Source organism: Sphaerodactylus townsendi, linkage group LG03, assembly GCF_021028975.2.
Source record: "Sphaerodactylus townsendi isolate TG3544 linkage group LG03, MPM_Stown_v2.3, whole genome shotgun sequence".
NCBI lineage: Eukaryota > Metazoa > Chordata > Lepidosauria > Squamata > Sphaerodactylidae > Sphaerodactylus > Sphaerodactylus townsendi.
In genome coordinates, this window is record NC_059427.1 from 133,928,791 (window position 1) to 133,950,697 (window position 21,907).

A 21,907-nucleotide genomic window follows, 5' to 3' on the forward strand; every position below is an offset into this window, starting at 1 on the left:
ATATTGGATATGTTTCACAGTGTCCTGTAACCAATAGATGCTGGAGTAATTACACTTGAAACATCCACTGTCCTCATTGCTTGGGTTAAACTTTGTAAGTTTTATATTTATTTTTCATGATCCTGTCTGAGGAATGTCAGGCTGGATCATGAAAAATAAATATAAAACTTATAAATTATTATAAGCTTATTAAAGTGCATAACTCTAAATTATGATTCTTGTTTTCTCACTGGGTCATGATTCTGCACAGCTTGTGTCCATGCGTGCAACTTGTTTTACAGCAAGGGAGCACAGTTTGAACAGCGACAGCCAGTGTGGTGAAGTGGTCAAGCGTGTCAGACTAGTATCCCTGGGAGACCCAGGCTTGAATCTCCACTTGTGTCATGGAAACTCACTGGGTGACCTTGGGCCAGTCACACTCTTTTGGCCTACTCTGCCTAACAGGGTTGTTGAGGATAAAATGGAGAAGAGAATAATGTAAGCTGCTTTGGTTCCCTATTAGGGGAGAAAGATAGGGTATAATAAACGAATCAAACAAATAATTAGTTACAATGCCTCTTTACTGGAGCTAAGTGGGCCATCCTGTGATAGCACTTGCCTTTGCCCTGTGATGGTGATGGGTGTTCAAAATGTTGGGAGGTTTTGAGGCAGTGTTCTAAATTCCCTTGCTGAGGCAAATTTGCTGTTTCCCAGGCTGGAATGTTCTCCCCCACCCAGGTGGATTTTACAGAGAATGGAAAGAGATGGTGTTGGGTCCCATAATCAGGCTGTGGAAGGGGCTGATGGTTGAAGAGCTTCACCACTGCACCTCCTATCCCCCAAAACCTTTTCTGACCCCAGGAATATTTATGTCTGGAGTAATAAGATATACATAGTCTGATAACCACGTGGGGCAGAAAGCTGCAGTGTGAAGAGTGCAGTGTATGTTGATGAAGGAAGGAGAAGAGGGCAATTTCTCCCCTTTCTCCCTCTTCCCTACAGCTTCCAGACCTGAGTGGCTGTTTACCTTTACCATGCAGGTAAACTGATTAGCTAAGAAAAGTTGAGTTAACGGATTCAACCCTAGCCCAAATGCTGTCTCCAACAAAAACAAGGTTAGGTAACTTGTAACATTTCTCATGTAGGTGCTTTTTAAGGTGACTTTTTTGGCAGTTTAGAGGTAAAATAGTACAATATCTCAGTTTTAAAGCCTCAAATTTTAACTGTCTCCTCCCCCCCACCCATAGTGTCTTTGATTGGTTTTATAAAACTCCTTCATTGAAACTTTGTCCAGTACTCCAAATGACATTTTAGATTTATCTTGTTTCTGTTCCACGCTGTTTTTTTATTACTGTTTGTAGAACATTTGTAAAATCACTACCTTAAGGATTTATTAGGCAAATGCTGAATTTGTCATGAGCATATTAACTGGTCCCACATACTTGGGAGCACCAATGTAATTGTCAAATCTTTTAATAAGTTCTGCTGCTAAGTTTGTAGTTAATATTCTGATTGTAAGTAAGGAAAAGCTGCAGGTGTCAAATAAGTTTGTAGGTATGGCTCATTTCCCGCAGTTTTCACAATGTTATTTATAGCCCCATCCAAAGGTAAAGGGCTTCAGGGAGCAGCACGGCCTTGTGCCAGTGCATTTGTCCTCCCCAGGGCACTTATCCCAGCAGAGGGGGCAGATGCCCTGGTAGCCACCTGTCTCAAAACCTGAATATCTGGACTGCAGTGGGTTGGTGCTGGCAGCCCCCTTGGACACCAGCGTGGGAGGGGGGAGGCGGGCTGGGGCGTTCCCAGGAGCAGAGCCGACATTGGTTGTCTCCCATCTGCAAATGAGGACTGGGAGCATGGTGCCCTGGCCCTCAAACCTCTGTATGCCAGAAGCTGTGCTTTTCGGCGGCAGGATGGTGGTAGGGAGATTCAGGGCTTTTCCTTGCTCCCTGTGCCATGGAAAACCCTCTTGGAGGCAGTGGGGTCATGCTGTATTGATGCTGTGGCCCACTGCTTCCAGTTTTGGATGTGGCTGCCTGTTAATCAAATCATGATTTTAGCTTTTGTAATCTGAGAATGAGAGCCGGTGGGGTTGAGGTTAAGGTGTTGAAGCATTGTTGAAGGCTTTCACAGCCACAATCAACGGGATGTTTTGAGTTTTCTGGACTGTGGTTTGGTAGTTTTAATTCCAAATATTTTGCCTACATCTATGACTGGCATCTTCAGAGGCATGTCATGGTAAGAGGAGAGAAACTCATCTTACCATGACATGCCTCTGAGGATGCCAGCTATGAATGAGGGTGAGACATTAGGGCTAAAACTACTAGACCACAGTCATGCGTCCCAGAAAACCCACTACAGCCTGTTGGACTAGGACCTGGGAAATCCAAATTTGAATCCCCCATCATGGAAGTTTGCTGGGTGACCTTGGGCCAATCACAAACTCTCAGCCCTGATTCTGGTCGGTATTTGGAGATGTCTTTACCAGGGGTATGACACAGAGGCAGACAAAGGCAAACCACTTCCAAGCATCTGTTGCCTTGAAAACCCTATGGGGATCTCCGTGAGTCAGCTGTGTTATTGTATACTAGCGGGGCCCGGCCACGCGTTGCTGTGGCAATTGTCCTTCTTATCACAGTCCGCAACCCACACAGATGTCCATGCAGGTCCAATGATCCCCAGCATAGCCTTTTGGGGTGGTCAAATGGAATCCCTCTTTCCCTTTTCAATTCACATAGTTATATGGTGGTGTCTTGCTGTCCAGAGTGCGAATCCTGCTGTCCATGAGGCTGGTTGACACGCACAGTCCTGGCTTGGGTAAGGCAGAACTGGGGCAAGGAGGCTATCCCAGTCAGGCAGCAGAGGCAGGGTGGTGAGGCGCTCAGATCGAGGCCAGCTCTCTGGGTTCTTAAAGGGCCATGTGCAAAAGAAGTGGAGCCAGTAGTGTTGGTTCGCCCCCACCCCGTGGATTTTCTTAGAAGAAAAAGGCAAACTCCAGCTCGCTTTTAGTAAAATAGAGCTGTGGCGAATATGGGTGAGGAAGTGGGTAAGTGGTGGTTGGATGTGAGGGAGGGCAGAGTGAGGTGTGTGAGGATGAGCTGGATGTGTATTGTGTGGTAGCAGTGGGTGAGGCACAGAGAGTGAAAGTTGCCTGAGTGTGTGGGGGGGGGAACCCCACCTAACGTCTCACACGACAAAGTGTGAATGTGTTTCACTTCCACTCGTATTACCTAACAGTATTACCTATTTACTGTTTTCACTGCTCATCTCTGCCCATCTGCATGAACATTCTAAGCCCTCATACCAAGCCCTCAGGCCACAGACATGCTGCACGAACTTTCTAAGGGTGACAATTAAACACAGCAAGCTTCATGGCCTGGTGTGCCAGGAAAAAGACGTTTTACCTGGCTCATGTATGGACTTTCGGCGATTTGAAGGTCCGATTACCTGCCCAGAACAGGGAGGAACATCATGTGAAAATTTGGGGGCAATTTGTCTAGCTGTGTCGGCGTTAGGGTGTGACTAACAAAGTCACTGTTAGCTTTTTATATATATAGATAACAAAAGCCCCTTGAGAATACAGGTCTTTGAAATGCAGTGGCCTGTTGAAACATCATGTCAGCTAGCTGGTGTGTTAACAGAATGAGTCTAAAGAGTTTGTTTCTTTGACATGTGGGAGAATGTGCTAAAAGTAAGCTGAAATTGTGAGAACCTTTCTAGTGTACAGTACGGTACATATGCTGCCTTGTTTAGACTTTGCCCAGTAGTCTATGGAACAGGCAGCACCTTAACTCCTGGAGGGGCACACATTGGAATTACCTTTTCTGCTGCTCTCTATGCCTGCCACAAGTTCCTGTTACCATGTACCATGATTATTTCATCCATGGTTTATGACAGTAATATTTATTTATTTATTATCTATGTATACAGAATGCTGCAATCAATGCAATTCTATTGAGACTTCTTCTGCTTGCATTTTTAAGAGGTTTTATTTTGGTGCAGAATTCTTTAGTGCAAACCTGATCCCAGGCTACATTACCAACAGCTGCAGGGAGTTTGTTTCCCCTCTTTCTTTCTCCAGAGCACTGTCCTAGGCGCTTAAATGGCTGTTGTTTACCTGTCTCTGACATTCTCAAACAGGTCGCTCTCCACTTTTCTTACTCTTTGAAGTCTTTTCTGACTTTGAATCCCCTGAGGGCTTGATTTACTGATACGTCTATTTTGTTTTATGTACTATTCTAAGTTACTGAAGCTGCTCCGGAAATAAATAAATAAATATCAGTAGTTAAGGTCTAGGATCTAGTAATCCATTTATTAAGCAAGAACAGGCTGTATGCTTGGCTTTTTTATGCCTTGGTTCCTGAGTTTGATTTGTAGGTAGTGAAAGTTTAGATATTTGCAGCTCCTATAGTGGTATAATCTGGAAATGCAGTAAGTACAAAACATATTTTCTGAGCCCTAATAAGATGTCAAGAGGGAAGCTGTCCTTAAGGGGAAATGTGTAGTTAAACTTCTTTTTTTTTTGTGGCATTCTGACTTGTTCACAGGTGTCAGCAATCCCCACAGATGGACAGTTACTGGTCAAGGTCATCTCTGCTGCTGGCTAATTAGCTCACGTGTTCCAGCTGATTCTGGAAGGGAGGGATTGATCGTTTAGCAGTTAAATGTGGCGGACTTGAACCTGGAGAACCACATTTGATTTCCCATTATTTCACGTAAACCCTGCTAGGTGACCTTGGGCTAGTCACAGTTCTCTCAGAACTCTTTCAGCCCCACCTACCTTACAAGGTATCTGTTGTGGGGAAAGGAAGGAACAGCAATTGTAAGCCATTTTGAGACACCTTAAAGGCAGAGAAAAGCAGGGTATAAAAACCAACCGTTCTTCTTCCCTGCATGTCTTGAATATTCCCTTGAGACAACCCCATGACTGGTTAAGAAAGTTCAGGTGACATGTTTTCTTTTTTTTATAATGATGGGAGGAGACACCTTTTCCTTTTGCATTTCTTGTTCTCCTCCTCTTACTCCATCTGTGATGCCTGAATACTATTGCTGCATTCTCTAACGTCTTAGTTTTAGCTGTAAGAAACCAACTTACAGTCTCTGCTGTAAGAATTGTGTAAGTAGTTAGCCAGTTTAGTTTTGTTATTTTCTGTGCATTTGAACTGTCACTGGAACTTTCTGTATTCCTTTTCAAATCTTTTATTGAATTTCTTCTTTCCTTAGTGGTGTTTGTTACTGAGGACTGTAAACTTGGTTGTGTTACCACACCAAGGCAGGTCAGCCTAGACAGGAGAGGATGCAGGGTAAAGTCTCTGTTTTCAACCACTGCCTCCAAGAACATAAGAGGCTGCTGAACCAGACCAGTCATCTGTCTAGTCCAGCATACTGTTTCACGCAGTGGCCAACTAGTTGTCCTAGAGCATGATGCTGACAGGGGATGATGGGAACTGTAGTCCATAACATCTGGAGGGCCGCAAGTTCGACACCTATGTCCTAGAGCAGGGGTAGGGAACCTGCGGCTCTCCAGATGTTCAGGAACTACAATTCCCATCAGCCCCTACCAGCATGGCCAATTGACCATGCTGACAGAGGCTGATGGGAATTGTAGTTCCTGAACATCTGGAGAGCCGCAGGTTCCCTACCCCTGTCCTAGAGGGACAAAAGAACAGGGCACAGAGGCTGAGGTTCTTCCCTGCCACACACACCCTTGCACAGGTATTCAGAGGTTTGCTGCCTTTGTCAGTGGATGTTCTGTTCCTTATGTCACCATATCTAGTGTCAAGAGGGGCTATTCTATTCTAAGTTACTGCAGCTGCTCCGGAAATAAATAATCTTTTCTCCATGAATCTGTGGCCATAACTACCCGGGTTGGCACTGAAACCTACAGTTTATTTGTTGAGTGAAGAATATGTCCTGAACCTATTTCCCTACAATTTAAGTACGTGTCCTCAAGTTCTAGTATTACAAGTAAATGAGAAAAAAGCTCTCTATATCCAATTTCTCTCTCCCCCCCCCATGCATAATTTTATAAACCTATCTAGCTCTAAAATATTTTGAACAACGTTTTCCCTGATTGGAGCGTTTGTGTTATGCACTTGTAAGCACTGTTCTCAATTTTTGATTCAGACTTGGCTCACTTTATGCTATCTTTCATAGTGTTGCCATCATGTAGTTTTTATTGATTCTGATGATTTTAGGGATTGAAAGTGTTTGGTTTTTTCCACTTCCATGATCAGTAGGAAGTCTTAAAAGCTGCCTTACATTTTCCTTGTGAAGATATGCTGAATCGAAACAACTAGGCCAGTATCTTGTTTCGAACAGTGGCCACTCGGATGCCTTGGAAGACCCACAGATTGGGGGCCCAGAGGCCAAAGCCTTCTGTTACCCCCACCCTACCAATTGGCATTCAGAGGCATACTGCCTCTGAACATGGAGGCACTATATATATTGCTAATAGTCATTGTTGGGTCCTATTGTTTTAATCATATATAGTAGTGCTTATTGTTACCTCCTGTGTTATTGAGCTCCTGGGGACTTTTGGTATATACATAAACAGATAATGTAAAAACACTTGGAACAGGGAAGCAGCCGGACAGTGCTGACTTTAAAGAAGCATCAGTTTTCTCCAAAAAACAGTTTGCCACGGCAGCATCCCAGTAGCCACTCAAGGTTCCTTCTTGCCCCCTTTGTTCTGTGCTGGATTAATTTCAGCTGCTAGGATATTTCTCTAAGGTCTCATTAGAGTTCACATATAATATGATGGGGCTCTTGTTTCACACAAAAATGGAGAGCTACTCAAGTTCACTAGAACCTTAGAAACCAATAAGATTTTCAAGGTATGAGCTTTTGGGAGTCACTCCTCTCTTAGAGAGATACAGTATCTATGAAGGATGCTCTGACTTTTGAACTCATATCCCAAAACTCACGTAGGCCTCTCAGGTGCTTCTGGACTCTAGTCTAGATGTAAAACTTTTTTTATTAAAATTATTTAATTTTAGACTGTGTTCTCATTAAGATGCTGGCTATAGTAATTAGTGGTGTTTAGAGCTTGTTGCTTTAGCCTGTAAATGTGCAGACTATTTTCAGGATGGCTATTTATGGGTCCTCTGTAAGTTACTGATATGGTCAGCAGATGGTGATGTTGTTCTGTGGAACAGGCTGAAGAAGGTTGGTATTCTTGCTAGTGCGGTGTTTTGTTGTGGTCGGGTCTAGCTGTTGCCATGGTAATTACTCTGTTCAAAATGGGTTATTTTAGTTGTGTGGAAAAAGTAATGCTTAATTCAAACAATTTAAAAAATAAAATTTACTGTTTTTTTTCATAAACTGGTCGGCATATTTTAATAAAATATCTCTTGCTGTCCTTGAATGTATTTTTTTGTACTGATCTAGACTGGTATCACTTTTTGGAAACCTGCAAACCCCCTGAGCCTTTTTTCCTGGTGTCCGAAAGCTCAATAGACTGGTCCCTTGCTCCAGTGTTAGACCTGCAGCATTTTTTATTTAAAAAAGGCCCTTCCAGTTATTTGGAAACAGTGTCCAGAAGAGCAGGAAAAACTGCTGTTGAGTGAGCTGGGGTAGACAGGAAGGAGCAACAGAATCAGGATAAAGAATTACACTTCCTATTTAGCTGTTTTACTTCCTGGGAAAAGGTAAAAGCAACAGGAAAAATCCTGTTTTACCAGCATTTGGAAACTCAATAGTTTCTCTGCTCTGCCCCTTTGGAAAGGGCAAAAAGCAATGCATAAAGGAAAATCTATGGCAAAGGACAGGTAAATTCGCTGTGAGGCAGAACGCAAGGCCATAAATGGCTGAAGTCTGCCTAGTAAACATGTTGTGACATCATCCTATGCCCTAGTGCTTGCCTTTACCTTCTTAATTTCTAAATGCAGGTTTTTACTTTTTCATAATCTACATGGGCTAGGGCAAATTCAGTGTGTACCTTCTTGAATATGTGATGAATTTAGTGATGAGACTCTCTTGGAAAAGCTGCTCCTATCAGAAATAAGGTTTTCTGTTGGTAATGGAGCCTTATTTCGGTTGCCTCCCTGCTTCCACAGTGCCCTTCCATTTGATTTAACCAGGTACATCTGCTTGGTCATTTTTAGAAGGGCTGTGAATACCTTATGTTTTAAACAGCTGCTTGTTCTGTGTTTGCATGCATCTGTTGCGCTCACTTTTAAATATAATTATAGATATGAAGTCATTTGATTTTTGTTCCTATTCTGTTATCTACATTGAGAATTGAAAAGCAGGCTATGCATTCATAAATAGATTGAACCTTGAGAAAGTTATGTAAAGTATAGCATAATTATTTGCCAGCATTTCTGTATATTAGGAAATGTTTCCCTCTCCTCTAGAATCAGAGTAACTATTCTGTATGGATGACAGGGGCCAGATGGAATCAGAAGAATGGTGACTTCTCCCATGAAATTACATTAGGAAAAAGAATAGGGAGCATAAGGATCATACAATGTTTTATTTTTGCCTGGATAATTCAGGTGGATTTTATATGGAATGTGGACCTAATGAATTGTCCATAAGATAGGGTTAAGAAAAGTGTTAGGTGTAGGAAGGTGTGAGACCAAAGGAATCGCCTGTTTACCAGAAGGCAAACTGTGACAAGAGGGAAGAGATCTTGAAAACTGTGACATAATAGACAGTCCCTAAGAACAATTCCAAAATGTTAAGAGGCACATGTGATGTAGCTCTGGGATTTTATTTAGTGTTGGGAGAAGCTCCCGAAGTTTAGTGTTTTTATAATGTAGTATAGTTTATAGTGTTTTTCTACAGTTCAAAATACTTGATCTGTTTTTTTAAAAATATTTATATTATCTAACTGATTGTGTATGCTACCAAAGTAATCCTTGCAATAGCTCTGTATGTCAAGGAGGCTGAGGTTAAAAACAATAAAAAGCATAATAAAAACGCCATAAATAAAATATAACAATTAAAACAACAGTAAAAATAGTATTAAAATAATCCCAACTTCCCCAACCCCCAGACCAATAGCTGAAGAAGGGAGTCTCCAGGGAGACTAGTCAAATGTATGGATGAAGAGGAAAGTCTTTGCCATGCACCTAAACCCATAAAGCAGGGGTAGGGAACCTGCGGCTCTCCAGATGTTCAGGAACTACAATTCCCATCAGCCCCTACCAGCATGGCCAATTGGCCATGCTGACAGAAACTGATAAGTGTAGATGGATCCCTAATTTTAGTTCTGCCATAAAGGGTAGGTGCATGGTGAATCTCCCTGGGGAGACTATTCTAGAGCCTGGGGGCAATCATGGAGTAAGCCCTTCTTCATGTCCCTGCCCCTTAGCGGGGAGAGGTACCACCAGGAGGGCCTCTCCCTGGCCTCAGTGCTCTGTCAGGCACTTATGGGCACAGGCTGTCCTTCAGGAAATCAGGGTCCAAACTGTTGAGGGCTTTATATGTTAACATAAACACCTTGAATTGGGCCTAGGGACAAATTGGGAGCCAGTGCAGTTCCTTAAGAACTGGCATGATGTGCATCCAGCCAGATGTGCTGGCTAACAGCCTAGCTGCTGCATGCTGCACCAACTCCAGCTTCTAGGTCTTCTTCAAGGGCAGCCCCATATATAGGGTAAAAAACCTAATCCATTGATATTTCCAACATTTTCCTTTGTAATGCTTGTCCACCTTCTCAATATCCCGTGGACTGATGAACCACCAATAAAACCCCTTATACCAAATTTTTCTTAATGTTTGGTTGGCTATACATTTCATACTTTTCATCCATAAGATTTCCAACTGTTGAAAATATATTTCTTCCTCAAAGTTTTACACTCATCTGACCATGCATGTTTTCACTTGTTCTGTTTCTGTATCAAATTGAAGTAATTTGTACATTCATCCTAGTAAATGTTCTTTTTGCTTCATGATCACCATTTCCAATTCTATTATTCCCCTTATTATTCCTCTTACTGAGTTACAGCCTGATCCAGACCCTGGGGGGACGGGGGCTGGAAATGGTGTTGCTGCTGTGCCGCCACATCACCTCCAGAGAGCTTCCAGGTGGCACGGGGAGACAGCGAAAAGCTGAAAAACTCCAACTGCTTGAAAGCTCTTCATAGGATTCAATGGAGTTATGCCTCCCCAAAGGGTGGTGTAAGTCCGTTGACTGTTCTGCTGGTGTTCTCAGGGCCAAGGACTGGCATCCACTCTACCCCCCTGAATGTCCTCAGCTGCTTTGGCCTCCATGTTCGGCTGACATCACTGGTGGAAGTGGCAGCAACGTGAGTTTGGCACCATGGAGGTCCACGGTGCCTGCCTGCCTCCCTATTTGCCTTCCTGGCCAGCGTAGGCGCCACTTACACCAGCTGGGAGAGCAACCATGTCGGTGCAAACCTTTGCCACTTCCTGTGGCAATTCCACCTATCCATCTGGATTGTGCTGCCCGTGTCCTTTTTTAGTCCTGAAACTAGTTGAAAGTAGCCAATTTTTTTTGCCTTTATCCTTTATTTTTTGCCAAGACTTAGTTTTTCATATCTCCATATGTTATAAAATCATTATTTTTCCTCATGGTCATATAATAAGGCTCTTCAGCAAACTGGGGGGCTAATTCTTTTTCATACAGCTTCCCAGATTCCAAATAATCCATCTCTGATTACATGGCTTTCTTTTTTTTTTCTTAATTGATTTTTTATCCTTAACTAATTATGTAATTTTTCTTCCAGATATGCCATTCTATTTTTATTACTCTTTGATCTGGGTTTCTAATCCCAGTCCACAATCTAAAACCATTTTTAAATTGTTAGTTTTAGAGGAGATGGATGAAAATTGGTGCAATGAACCAGAACAATGTGAGATATACATATGATTCCACCTGGAAGCAGGAAATGCCAAAGCAGAGTTACAGCTGAACATCAGGAAAATAAAAGTAATGATGGCTGAGGAATTACATAACTTTAAGGTTGGCAATGAGGGAATCCAAATAGTGCAGAATTTTCTATTCCTTTACTCCCTTACTCAACTAAAAGATAGACTTCAACCAAGAAATAAGGAGATTGAGAGTGAGAAGATCAGCCACACAGGATGAAGAAAAGATCCTTAATTGTGAGAATGTGCCTCTGGCAACTGAGATCAAGAAAAGTCGTACCATAATGTTTCCCATTACTATGTATGGATGTGAAAGTTGGGCAATGAATAGGAGAGTTTGGGTGCTGTGTGGTTTCTGGGCTGTATGGCCGTGTTCTAGCAACATTCTCTCCTGACGTTTCGCCTGCATCTGTGGCTGGCATCTGAAGATGCCAGCCACAGATGCAGGCGAAACGTCAGGAGAGAATGTTGCTAGAACACGGCCATACAGCCCGGAAATCACACAGCACCCAAGTGATTCCGGCCGTGAAAGCCTTCGACAATACAATAGGAGAGTTGATTGCTTTGAAGAACAGTATTGGAAGAGAGTTTTATGGATACTGTGGATCATCAAAAGGCCAAATAATTGGTTTCTAGATCAAATTAAGCCTGACCTCTCCCTAGAATCTAAAATGACCAATTTATGGCAGTCATATTTTGGTCACATTAAGACAAGACAGTAATTCTAGGAAATCTTGAAGGCAGCAGGAGAAGAGGAAGACTCAACATGAGATGGATAGGTTCAATCAAGGAAGCCAGAATTCTCAGTTTGCAAGACCTAAGAAGATGTTAACAGTAGGACTCTTTGAAGGTCATTAATTAATGGGATCGCTGTATATCGCAAGTGACTTGATTGCACTTAACACTCACACATGTTTTTGCTTCCTGAAAACTTTTTAAAATCTTGTAAATAAGATCGTTTCTTTTTGCCCATGTTTGTTTTTAACTGATCTGGGCAAGTTATTCTTTGACTCATTATGTACCAGTTGGAGTTATTTAACCAGACCTGGGTTAAGTGCCTCCAATGTTTTTCAAAACCTGTTGGTTCTGATTTGTTAGGTTGAGGCCTGCCTTATGACAAGTCTTTGTTTTTAGATAGGTTTTTTGAAGCGCAGAAATTGTATGACTAACATTTGTAACCAGAGTAAAATTTTACCTGGGTGTATTGTTGTGTTAAGTGAATCTTCCCTAAATCACTATGTATCTGGACCCCGGAGACCAACAGGATCTATTTATTGTTCCTTACTCTTGTGAAGTGAAAGCTGTTCACTGCAGGCCATTCTCTGTGGTGGTATCACTGCAACTGGGGAATAAAGAACTGCTCTTGTTTTGAGTGTTATTGCATGTAATTTTCTATGGAAGCTCAAAAAACTGACTACATAGACTTACAATAATTCTTTTTATCTAATTGCTTTTATTGGCATGCTGTGCTTGATGGTTTACTCTTATTGTAATGTAACTATGTAACCTCCCCCTCAAAAAAGAAATAAAAAGTACACACACTTTATTAGTGTACATAGCTATACAAAAAACCCCATCCACTTCTTTTTCTTGACAATGCTTTTGAGAGGAAAAGACTACTCTTTGTTCCAGTTACATAATCTTCATGTTTTCTTAAGTGCAGACTGTTGAATCTCGTTAGGAGGGCAAGATAGAAATATAAATGAATGTTTAGTAGTAAAGGTCATGGAGATTTCAATATGTTCCAATTTATTCCTGTTTATAACAGGGACCAGTATACATATAATGGAAAAGTATCATTAAAATCACGTTCTATGAATCAACCTCATCAGTCAGAAGATGACAACTTCTCCTCAAAGACTCATGTAAGAATATTTTTTTTGTAATTGCAAAATAAAACTACTTCAACTCACTTTGTTTCAGTTATCTTATGCTGATACATCTGAACCTTGCATTAAAAAAATTAGCAGTAGAAAGGATGTAGGTGCTTCTTTCTACCCAAAACAATCATGTAAGGTAATTTGCAGTTCATCTTAAGGCATCACAGTGTTTTAGGTGGGAAAAAAAATGCTTAGCTGTGTCAGTCTCAGTAAAGAGTTTGGCAAACAATGAGCTTCTAATTGTGTTTCTAGCAACAATAGATTAGAGAGAATTGTTCAGGAATTTTGACTGCATGTTGGTAACTGACCTCTTGACGGAATATTTGTTGAATAGTTTCTCCTGTACCACAATATCCAGTGCTATCTTGAGAGACAAATTGGGGGGGGGGGGCGGCGGCAGAGGGGCAGTAGAGAGAAGTGACACTGAGCACTCTTGAATGTGGGATTATTGAAGACTTTAAAAAGTTTTTTTTTAAACTCTTGTTCAGGAAATTACTGCCTGAAGTCATCTGCACTAAATATTAATTTATATAATTGGACACTGAACTTAACACTCTTTCCAAAGGTGTAAGGAGCTTTAGTGGAATGTTTAGAAATAATGAACAAAACAGGATTTTAGTGCCAAGGTATGGAATGTCGCTCTAACAGCTAGTGCATCTTTGGCCACTATGTTCTGGCCCAAATAAAAAAGTTTGCCTTTTAAAGCATTTCCCAGAAAATATGGGGTTTGGGATATTTCAGTATTCAGCATTCTTCCTGAGGGGAGCCTTCTAGTGCTGAGTAGGGAGAAGGCACCAACCCAGACTGCCGTTGGTAAAGCAAGGAAATTATACTATGATGGAGAAGGTGTACTCAAAAAATGGTAGCCAAAGGTACATAGGCCACAATATTTGTGCCTTTATTCCGTGTTTTGGAATGCACTGTGAGAATCTAGTACACAACTAGATCATTAAAGTAATATGCTCAAATTAGACCACCTATGTCAGAAGGTATCTGTAGCTGCTACCATAACAGCAGTGAGTAGACCACATTACAGCAATCAACTTCATAGATAGTACTGGGTAGCTGTTAAGGCAGGAATGATATTTCTGCGGCTCTGCAAGAAAGTTCTCAAGGACATGAAGAATATGCTTGAGTGTGTGCTTTAGATAGGCCATTTTGGTCAGAAACTTAATCGGCTGCTATATTGATGTATCTCTGTCTATATGTATATATACACTCACACACACACCATCTTTGCTGATAAATGCAGCTGCGTAAAAATAACAGTTGGATTGTTGCATAAGAAATGTTCAAATGTTGCTTATTGCCTTAGATTTGTGGAACGTATTGTAGACCTTTCAAAGTACAAAGCTGTGGTATCTAGCAGTAGAAAAGAAGCAGGTTAATAAAGTCCATTGTTTATATGTGTGAACTTGATTGAATTGGAGTTACTACAGCAGCAATATTTGCAGAAAATTATTTTACAGGACAGGTCCAAACGCTCCTAAATTTTACGTTGCTGCTTGTCCACTTTTGCAATTTTAGCATTTTGTTTGATAATTTAATATTCCAGGAAGATCATCGCTCCGGAAAACTTTCAGTGGATGACAGTGACCTTGAGGCACGTCTCAACAGCTGGAATCTTGGGGTAAAATAAATACACTTTCTTTCATTTGCTGGCTTCAGAACAAACTTTGTTGGTAAATCAGTTTCACCTTCCAGAATGGTCGATAAGATTGCATAAGAGTATGTTTTGAAGTTTGGAAACAAACTGGAACAAATCAGACACTGCTGGTGTTTACGTTGAGATAAAAAGGTACACAGTGCTATCAACCTTTTTGTTCTTTGCAGAACTGCTGTCCATACCAGAAGTTACGCTATTAAATTGAAAAATAAATAAAAAACAACTCCTCTCATACCATTTTTAGTATACCAGTCTGTAAAATGTCAGCTGAGGAACTGCCTTCCATATGAGAGCCAAAGTGATGTAGCAGTTAAAGTGTTGGGCTAGCATTTGGAAAATCCACACTTGTATCATGGAGGTTGCTGAGTGATCTTGGACCCTTCACATCACACACTTGCAGCTTAACCTACTTCACATGGTTGTTGTGGGGATAAAAGGGAGGAGAGAAGAATGATATAAGCTGCGTTGGGTCCCCATTGGGGTGAAAGGCAGGATACAAATTAAGGAAATCCACCTCGAGAGGCTGAAAGAGCAGGGATTTAAAAACAAGCATGCTTAAAAGTGGACCTAGAACTGGGATCCTGCAATTCCCTTTTATCGGTTGTAATGGTTTTTCTCCTGATGGGACAGAAGGACATCTTGCATGGGTGATCCCACTCCTTCCTTTAAGCAAGCTGGAACTGAATTTTCTTCATTTTAATTTCACTTTTCTTTACCTTTTCAAGTTTTACAATATCCTTTTTAAGGTGTGGAGTCCAGAGCCGAACACAATATTCCATGTTAGATCTCACCACAGATTTGTATAAGGTCAGTCTGATGGCAGAAGTTTTATTGTCTATTTCTGTTCTAATTACAGCCACATGGAATTTGCCTCAAGTTGGTGTTATCAGTTACCTTGTCCACTTGACTACTCACCTCCAGCTTCAAATAATTGATGAACAAGTTGAAAAGCACCAGTCCTAATACAGATCCCTGGGGGGCCCCACGCTTCACATTTTTCCACTGGGAGAGCTGGCCATTTAGTTTTACTCTCTGCTTCCTGGGTTTTTTTAGCCAATGCTGCAAGACATCATCAAAATCTTCTACCTGCTCCAGTACCACCAGTCCAAAAAACTGAGCATCTCAAGACAAGTGTTATGTCCCTACGCTGGTGGACAGTACATGTTAACATTGTAGGGGACCTAATTCATTCCCCCATGCAGTGGTGGGATCCAAAATTTTAGTAACAGGTTCCCATGGTGGTGGGATTCAAACTGTGGCGTAACGCCAGTGGGGTTGGGCGGTGCACGACGGGGGCATGGCCGGGCATTCCGGGGGGGGGGCGTTCCTGGGGGGGGCTGTGACAAGGACACAGCCACTGCGCCGGTCCTTGGACGGGAAACGAATGCACGCAGGCGAAGGCTGCCATGCACGCCTGTGCACCTCCTGCTAGACTGCTTCAAGTTCTGCGCGCTACTGCTGAGAGGAGGGCGTAACTAAGGCAAAAATCATGTGGCAAAATCACCAATTAGTAACCCCCTCTCGGCACACACAAATAATTAGTAACCTACTCTCGGGAACCTGTGAGAATCTGCTGGATCCCGCCTCTACCCCTATGCCACAAAACGTTTGATGTAGGGACAGCGTCAGTCAGCAGGATGTGGCCCTCTCAGGAGATACAACTGCACATGAACGTATCCATATAACCCAGTCACATACACAACCAGATCTGGCACATCCTCCATTTGTTATGCCACATCTCCACCCTAATTTGGGAATGAGTGCTTTCTAACAAAATTTCCATTCATATAGTGGGGGTCAACAATTCACTAGTGGACTTTTTTCAGTCACACCCCAATAAGCTCCTTTCAAACTGGAGCCACAGAGTTTGTCTAATCCTGATTTTCTGCACCTGGGAACACTCATTTGCCATTAGTCAGAGCAGGTGAGCAAGAAGCACACTCCTGGAAGCCGCTTTTCAAATCCAGTGGGCAGTGGACTGGAAGCCTGCTATATGGTTTTTCCCCACTCCTCTCTCCCATTACTGCTGTTTCCCAGGGTCCTCTGCAAAATGAGACGAGAATATATAACTGCCATCCTAATAGCTCCCTTCTGGCCTAGACAGTTATGATTCCCAAAATTACTGGCCATGTCCTACAGTTGTTGTATTCCACTCCCACAGAAATGCAACCTGCTGGTACTTATTATTTAATTTATTTATTTGATTTAGTAGACCGCCCTACCCCCGAAGGGCTCAGGGTGGTTTACAAGCCAACCAAACAAAATACATGACAGCTAGAAAACAATAGAATAATCTCAGTTAAAACAATAAATACAATAAAAACAGTAGCAGCAGTAACCTTTCCATAATTAAGAAAATAAAAAAATGGATGACGTCCGGTACTAAACCCCGGGAACCCCTCCTGCCACCCAAACATTGCCTAAAGTTAAGTGTGGCTCATTCTATAGGCAACAGGCTGTTTTCTGAATCTGTCAAGGAAATTCTGCGTAATGTCAAAACCTTTCACCTGGCACGCCTATTCATCCAAATGGAAAGATTCAGTATACGGCCACAGAGACACAGTTCATTTCTCAATAAAGAAGGTTTTTCAATATTTTATAAAGCTAGTCAGAGGAGGCCTTTTGTTTCCATGTTCAGGTTGACAGAAAATCCCTATTCACCCAAAGGGAATCAAAATGTGTCTTCAAAGATCTACTGAGCCGATTTCCTCCAGTCTAGCCTTTCCCAATATACCGTCTCACTGGTGCTTTATCAGCCAATGACAAGCCCTTTGAACTGATGGCTGCTTATCACATTCACTACTCATATGAAAACTATCTTCCTAGACCTACAGGTCCTGAGTCATGACCATCCCTTTCTGAAAACATTTCACACTAGGAGAGTCCTTCACATCTCTATGCAGTTTCTACCCAAGGCAACATCTAGGTTTCATTTAAACCAAGAAATCACTCTGCCAGAGGATGAGAGGGAACTCAGCCACTGGATGAAAGGGAACAGACCCTATCTTTCTTAGATGTTAGAAGAGATTTTTTTCTACTTAAATGGAACAACATTATTTTAAAAAGATGGCAACTTTTTAGTGCTTCAGTAGGCTCCAACAAGGACAAGAAACTGTCAGTTCAATCCATCTTGAAATAGATAGTCACATGTATCAAACTGATATAAGATGGCAAGAGCTGACTGCTGCAGCTCCGGGCCCGCTCAATCCAGGCACAGTGTCCATCAGCAGATTTTTATGTGCTCTCCCTGTTGATTCTATTTGCAAGGCTACAATGAAGTTTTCCTGCACTATCACAAGGCACTACATAAGGGATGTAGATGCCCTGAGAGATGCAACATTGGGAAAGAGCAGTCCTGCATTCTCTGTTCAACTGAGGCCTCACACCTTTGTAGACATGTTTGTCAACTTGCTAGTCTCCCATGTGAAACTGCACAGATATCACTATGGTGAAACAGGGCAGCCCTTTCCTATAATTTGTAGTTCATCAAGTGGTCACCTGTGCAGTCATATAACCCTCCCTTCTGCCCTTCCGTGAGCTCTTAATTCAGTCTGGCAACATTCACCCCAGTCCAGTGCAGCAGAGAGAAACTGGGGGAAGACCACTTCGTCCCTTTGATATCATGCTGGAAAAGGTGGGAAACAGCATGGGGGAGGGGGACACAATTTTTCTAGTTGTTTTGTGGTTCAAAAATCTTCTCTGGCAGTTCTCTCTGTGTGTGGTACCCGTATATGATTGCATAGGTAACAACTTCATGAACAACAGTTACAGATAAGTGCAACCCTGTTGTTGTTTTTATCTGCCTACTTTATTAAACCTTTTTTAAGCCTGCTACTTTGGTAATTAGTATAGAACAAGAGGCATTCAGGATCCAAGCATAAGCTATAGCTGCAGTAGAGATACCACCAAAAACAAGCTACGATAATTTGGTTGTCAAATGAAGAAGACTTTTGGACAGTCATAGGAAGTTCATAGGCTTATTTTGGAAATCCATATTAACTGGAAAAACTTGGCAGTAAATTAGGTTACTTTGAATTATTTCCAGGACAGGTTTTAGTATGGGTTCCAGCTGAAACTCAGAATGTGATGATGGAGATTCAAGCAATTAATAGTTGTATATGTTAAGTCTAGAACAATAAGGAGGCTGGATTTGACAGCATTCCTATTACTACTCTCGCATGTGCTCCAGCCCTCACATATAGCAGAAACCTATTGAAATCAAACATGTGTTTACAATAAATCTGCTTTTGTTGTGAAAAGCAATGTTTGTGAAACACTTGTGAAAATGTCTAACAGTACCTATGACAGCTTAGAAGAGAGGAGAGAAATCTTGAAAGAAGCGCAGATGAGTATCTCCATCTGTTCTTGTACACTAAACCATTATAATAGGATATGATCAAATGTCCAAATGAATTGCAGTTTGTGTCATTGTTTTTAAAATGTAATCATTGAAACTTTTAGCTGTGTTTAATAATTGCATCAGGGATTGCTTCCCATTATGCTTGATTTAACGGGAATTTTGTAAATATTGATTTCCCTTATGAGCATGCTTAGTTAAAACTATCTAAGATACTGTGTTCATCGTTGCACAGCACATGAAATGTGACTGTTTCTTTCTTCTCATCCCTGCAAATGGCTAGGGAGTTCTAACTTTGGTTATACTTGGTTTTGTTGGATTCCAGCATGAGAAAAACAGTCTTACCTGTAAGTTGAGAACTTTTGAGTCGTCTTCGTGACCAGTCACACTTCCTTACCTCATTGTCTAAATCAGAGCTTCCACATTTCCGCTACAGAATTATCTTTCTGTGAAGGATTGTGTGGGGTTCAATAGAACAAGCAGGTGCTTCCAGATGATTGTGGTCTTTTGATTTATTATGGTGGGAAGGTGCATTGGTGATTGTGTGAATTGGAGCATTGGGGGGGAAACCACATAGAAGCAAGCAGTGTTTTCGCTTAATGTTTACTACTACTACTACTACTACTACTACTACTACTACTACTACTACTACTACTACTACTACTACTACTACAGCAGTCTTGTTTATGGCCAAATTGAAATAATATAAACAATAATTAGAATCAGGTAGAGAGAAGGGCATCCCATTGCATTTCTCGGTGACTGGACCATGAGATGCAAACTCTATCTCCTAGGCACAAGTTGGAATCCCATCTGAATGCCACTGTGTATTTGCTCACCCAGAAGACAGATCAAAATCCTTTGCCCTGCACCTGAAAACCAGCCTGAGTACCCCCTCTGCCAGGCCCCTGCATGTAAGGCCACCTTGGCCTCGCAGGAGCTCGACTACACTTCTAAGACAAACAGGACACAACTCTGGCTTCTGTTCATAAGCTCTTTACTTCTGTCAGGTAGTTAACAGCACTCCAACAAACTTGAGCCCCTGCATCATCACCCCTCTTGCCCTGCCTCCCTTTTATCCCTCTCAGGAGGTTCCCTTGCCCCTGGGAGCTTCCTGCTGTAGTGGCTGGCAAGCTCTCTGTCTTGCCCTGCTGGCCTGAGACTGGCTCTTTAGCCTTCCCGCCCCTCCTCCTTGATTGCAGCCTGGCTGGGATTGTGCTGCCCCAACCCACTTTTTAAGGCTGTTGTGGACTACTGATTGCAGCATGGCTAGGATTGTGTTGCCTCTACCCTGTTCTCTGGAACTTCTGTGGCTTGCTCTTGTTGCTCAGGCTCCCTCCAATTCTCTGCTGTTTTGACTTGTTGGTAGCTTCCTGGAGGTTCCTGCTCCTTGTGTCCAGGGGTGGGCCTGTTAGTTGTGGGGCGCTCCAGGGTCCTTGGGTAGGCATTTGTGACAAAGAGGGGGTGGGACATGCTGATGATATGTAACATGTTTCCAAGAAGCCCCTCTACTAGAGGACTGGCAAATGGCCAATGTAACACCTATTTATAAAAAAGGTTCCAGGGCACACAGGAAATTACAGGCTTAAAGATAGAATTGTCAAGCATATTGAAGGGCAAGCCTTGCTGAGCAAAACTGCACATGGCTTCTGCAAGGGTATGTCCTGTCTATCACTAACCTTTTAGAGTTTAAAGTTATTGAAACTGTCAGCAAGCATGTAGAAGGAATGAGTCTGTTGACATTGTATATTTGGATTTCCAAAAGGTTTTTGATAAAGTCCCCCACCAAAGACTATTAAGTAAACTTCAGAGCCATGGGATGAGAGGACAAGTCTTCTTATGGATTGGCAGATGGCTAAAAAGTAAGAATCAGAAAGTAGGAATAAATGGTCAGTTCTCACAATGGAGGGATATGAGTAGTTGGGTCCCTCAGGGATCTGTATTAGGACCAATGGCTTTCTACATATTCATCAATGCCCTGGAGCTGGGGGTGAACAGCGAGCTTGCCAGGTTTGCAGATGACACCAAATTGTGTTGGCAGTGATAGACCAAGAAAGGGACCTTGCGATGGAAGTGGATATCTCTATGAAAATGTCAGCTCAGTGTGTGGCTGCTGTGAAAAAGGCAAATTCCATGCTGACTGTAATTAGACAAGGAATAGAAGATAAAATTGTTTCTATCATTCAGCCCTTACACAAATCTGTGGTGAGACTACACTTGCAATATTGCAATACTGTGTACAAGTCTGGTTACCACACCTAAAAACGATACTGCAGAGCCTGAGAAGGTACAGAACAGAATAAACAAAATAGAGCAATTAGTATGATCAGGGAACTAGAGCAACTGCCCTATGAGGAGCAGTTAAGATGCTTAGGGCGGTGTAGCTTAGAAAAAGGCGAGTACGGGCAGATATGACAGAGGTCTATAAAACTGCATGGTTTGGAGAAAGTGGACGGGGAGTGTGCTTTATAATAGAGCTTTATAATAAAGGAAATTGGGTAAAGATTGCTTGCATATTTACTGTTCCATGAATTATATAAGTGTTCATTTTTATTACCGTTGCAATACACTTTTTAAGAATAAAAGGTAAGTGCTTGCATGTTTGAGAAGAAAAACTGGCTGATTTTTTTCTTTAAAAACTTCAAATGTATCTGGTAATCTTTGGTCAGTTGATGAAACATTTCATCACATGAGACATTAGGACATTGTGCCTTATTCTTTTATGTAGGTTTAATTTTTTGTTCAAAATGTATAGAGCACATTTCAACAAAAGAGTTCACACTAATCTTGTGGGTTAAGTGCTGATATTAGTATTTTAAACTCACAATAATCTTGTGGGTTAAGTTAATTGAACGATAATGATGTAGGACATCCAGTCAAACTCATGACAGAGATGAGTTGCAGTCATTCCAGATGTGAGTTTCAGAAAATGTTAGCCACCTTTCCATAGAAAAGAGAGCTCTTTTTGCACTGCTTAGAATGGAGGCTTTTAGCTCCTCTGAATTGTATCCATCAGATGTTTAAGCCATATTTTTAGGTCCTTATAAGGTCCTTGCATCATTAAAAAAAATATGGAATCATAAAGGGCTCTGTTTTAAATCTCCTTCAATGTCTTCTTTCTCAGCTTGAAAATCCCAGATACTTGCGTGAGAAAACTATACCCCTGTCATTGGTAGGTAGTACTCTTCT

The 21,907-nt window shown here is 41.8% G+C and overlaps 1 protein-coding gene across 6 annotated transcripts in view; it reads left to right on the forward strand.

Annotated features, from left to right (window-relative positions):
• The window catches only part of CEP112 (centrosomal protein 112), a 282,423-nt gene that overhangs the window by 7,667 nt on the left and 252,849 nt on the right, over positions 1 to 21,907 (forward strand). For all 6 annotated transcript variants that reach the window (XM_048491015.1, XM_048491020.1, XM_048491019.1 and 3 more), the window contains exons 5-7: positions 12,584 to 12,680; positions 14,251 to 14,325; positions 21,843 to 21,890. In XM_048491015.1, coding sequence (XP_048346972.1) covers positions 12,584 to 12,680; positions 14,251 to 14,325; positions 21,843 to 21,890 — 220 coding nt within the window. The remainder of the gene's footprint in view (positions 1 to 12,583; positions 12,681 to 14,250; positions 14,326 to 21,842; positions 21,891 to 21,907) is intronic.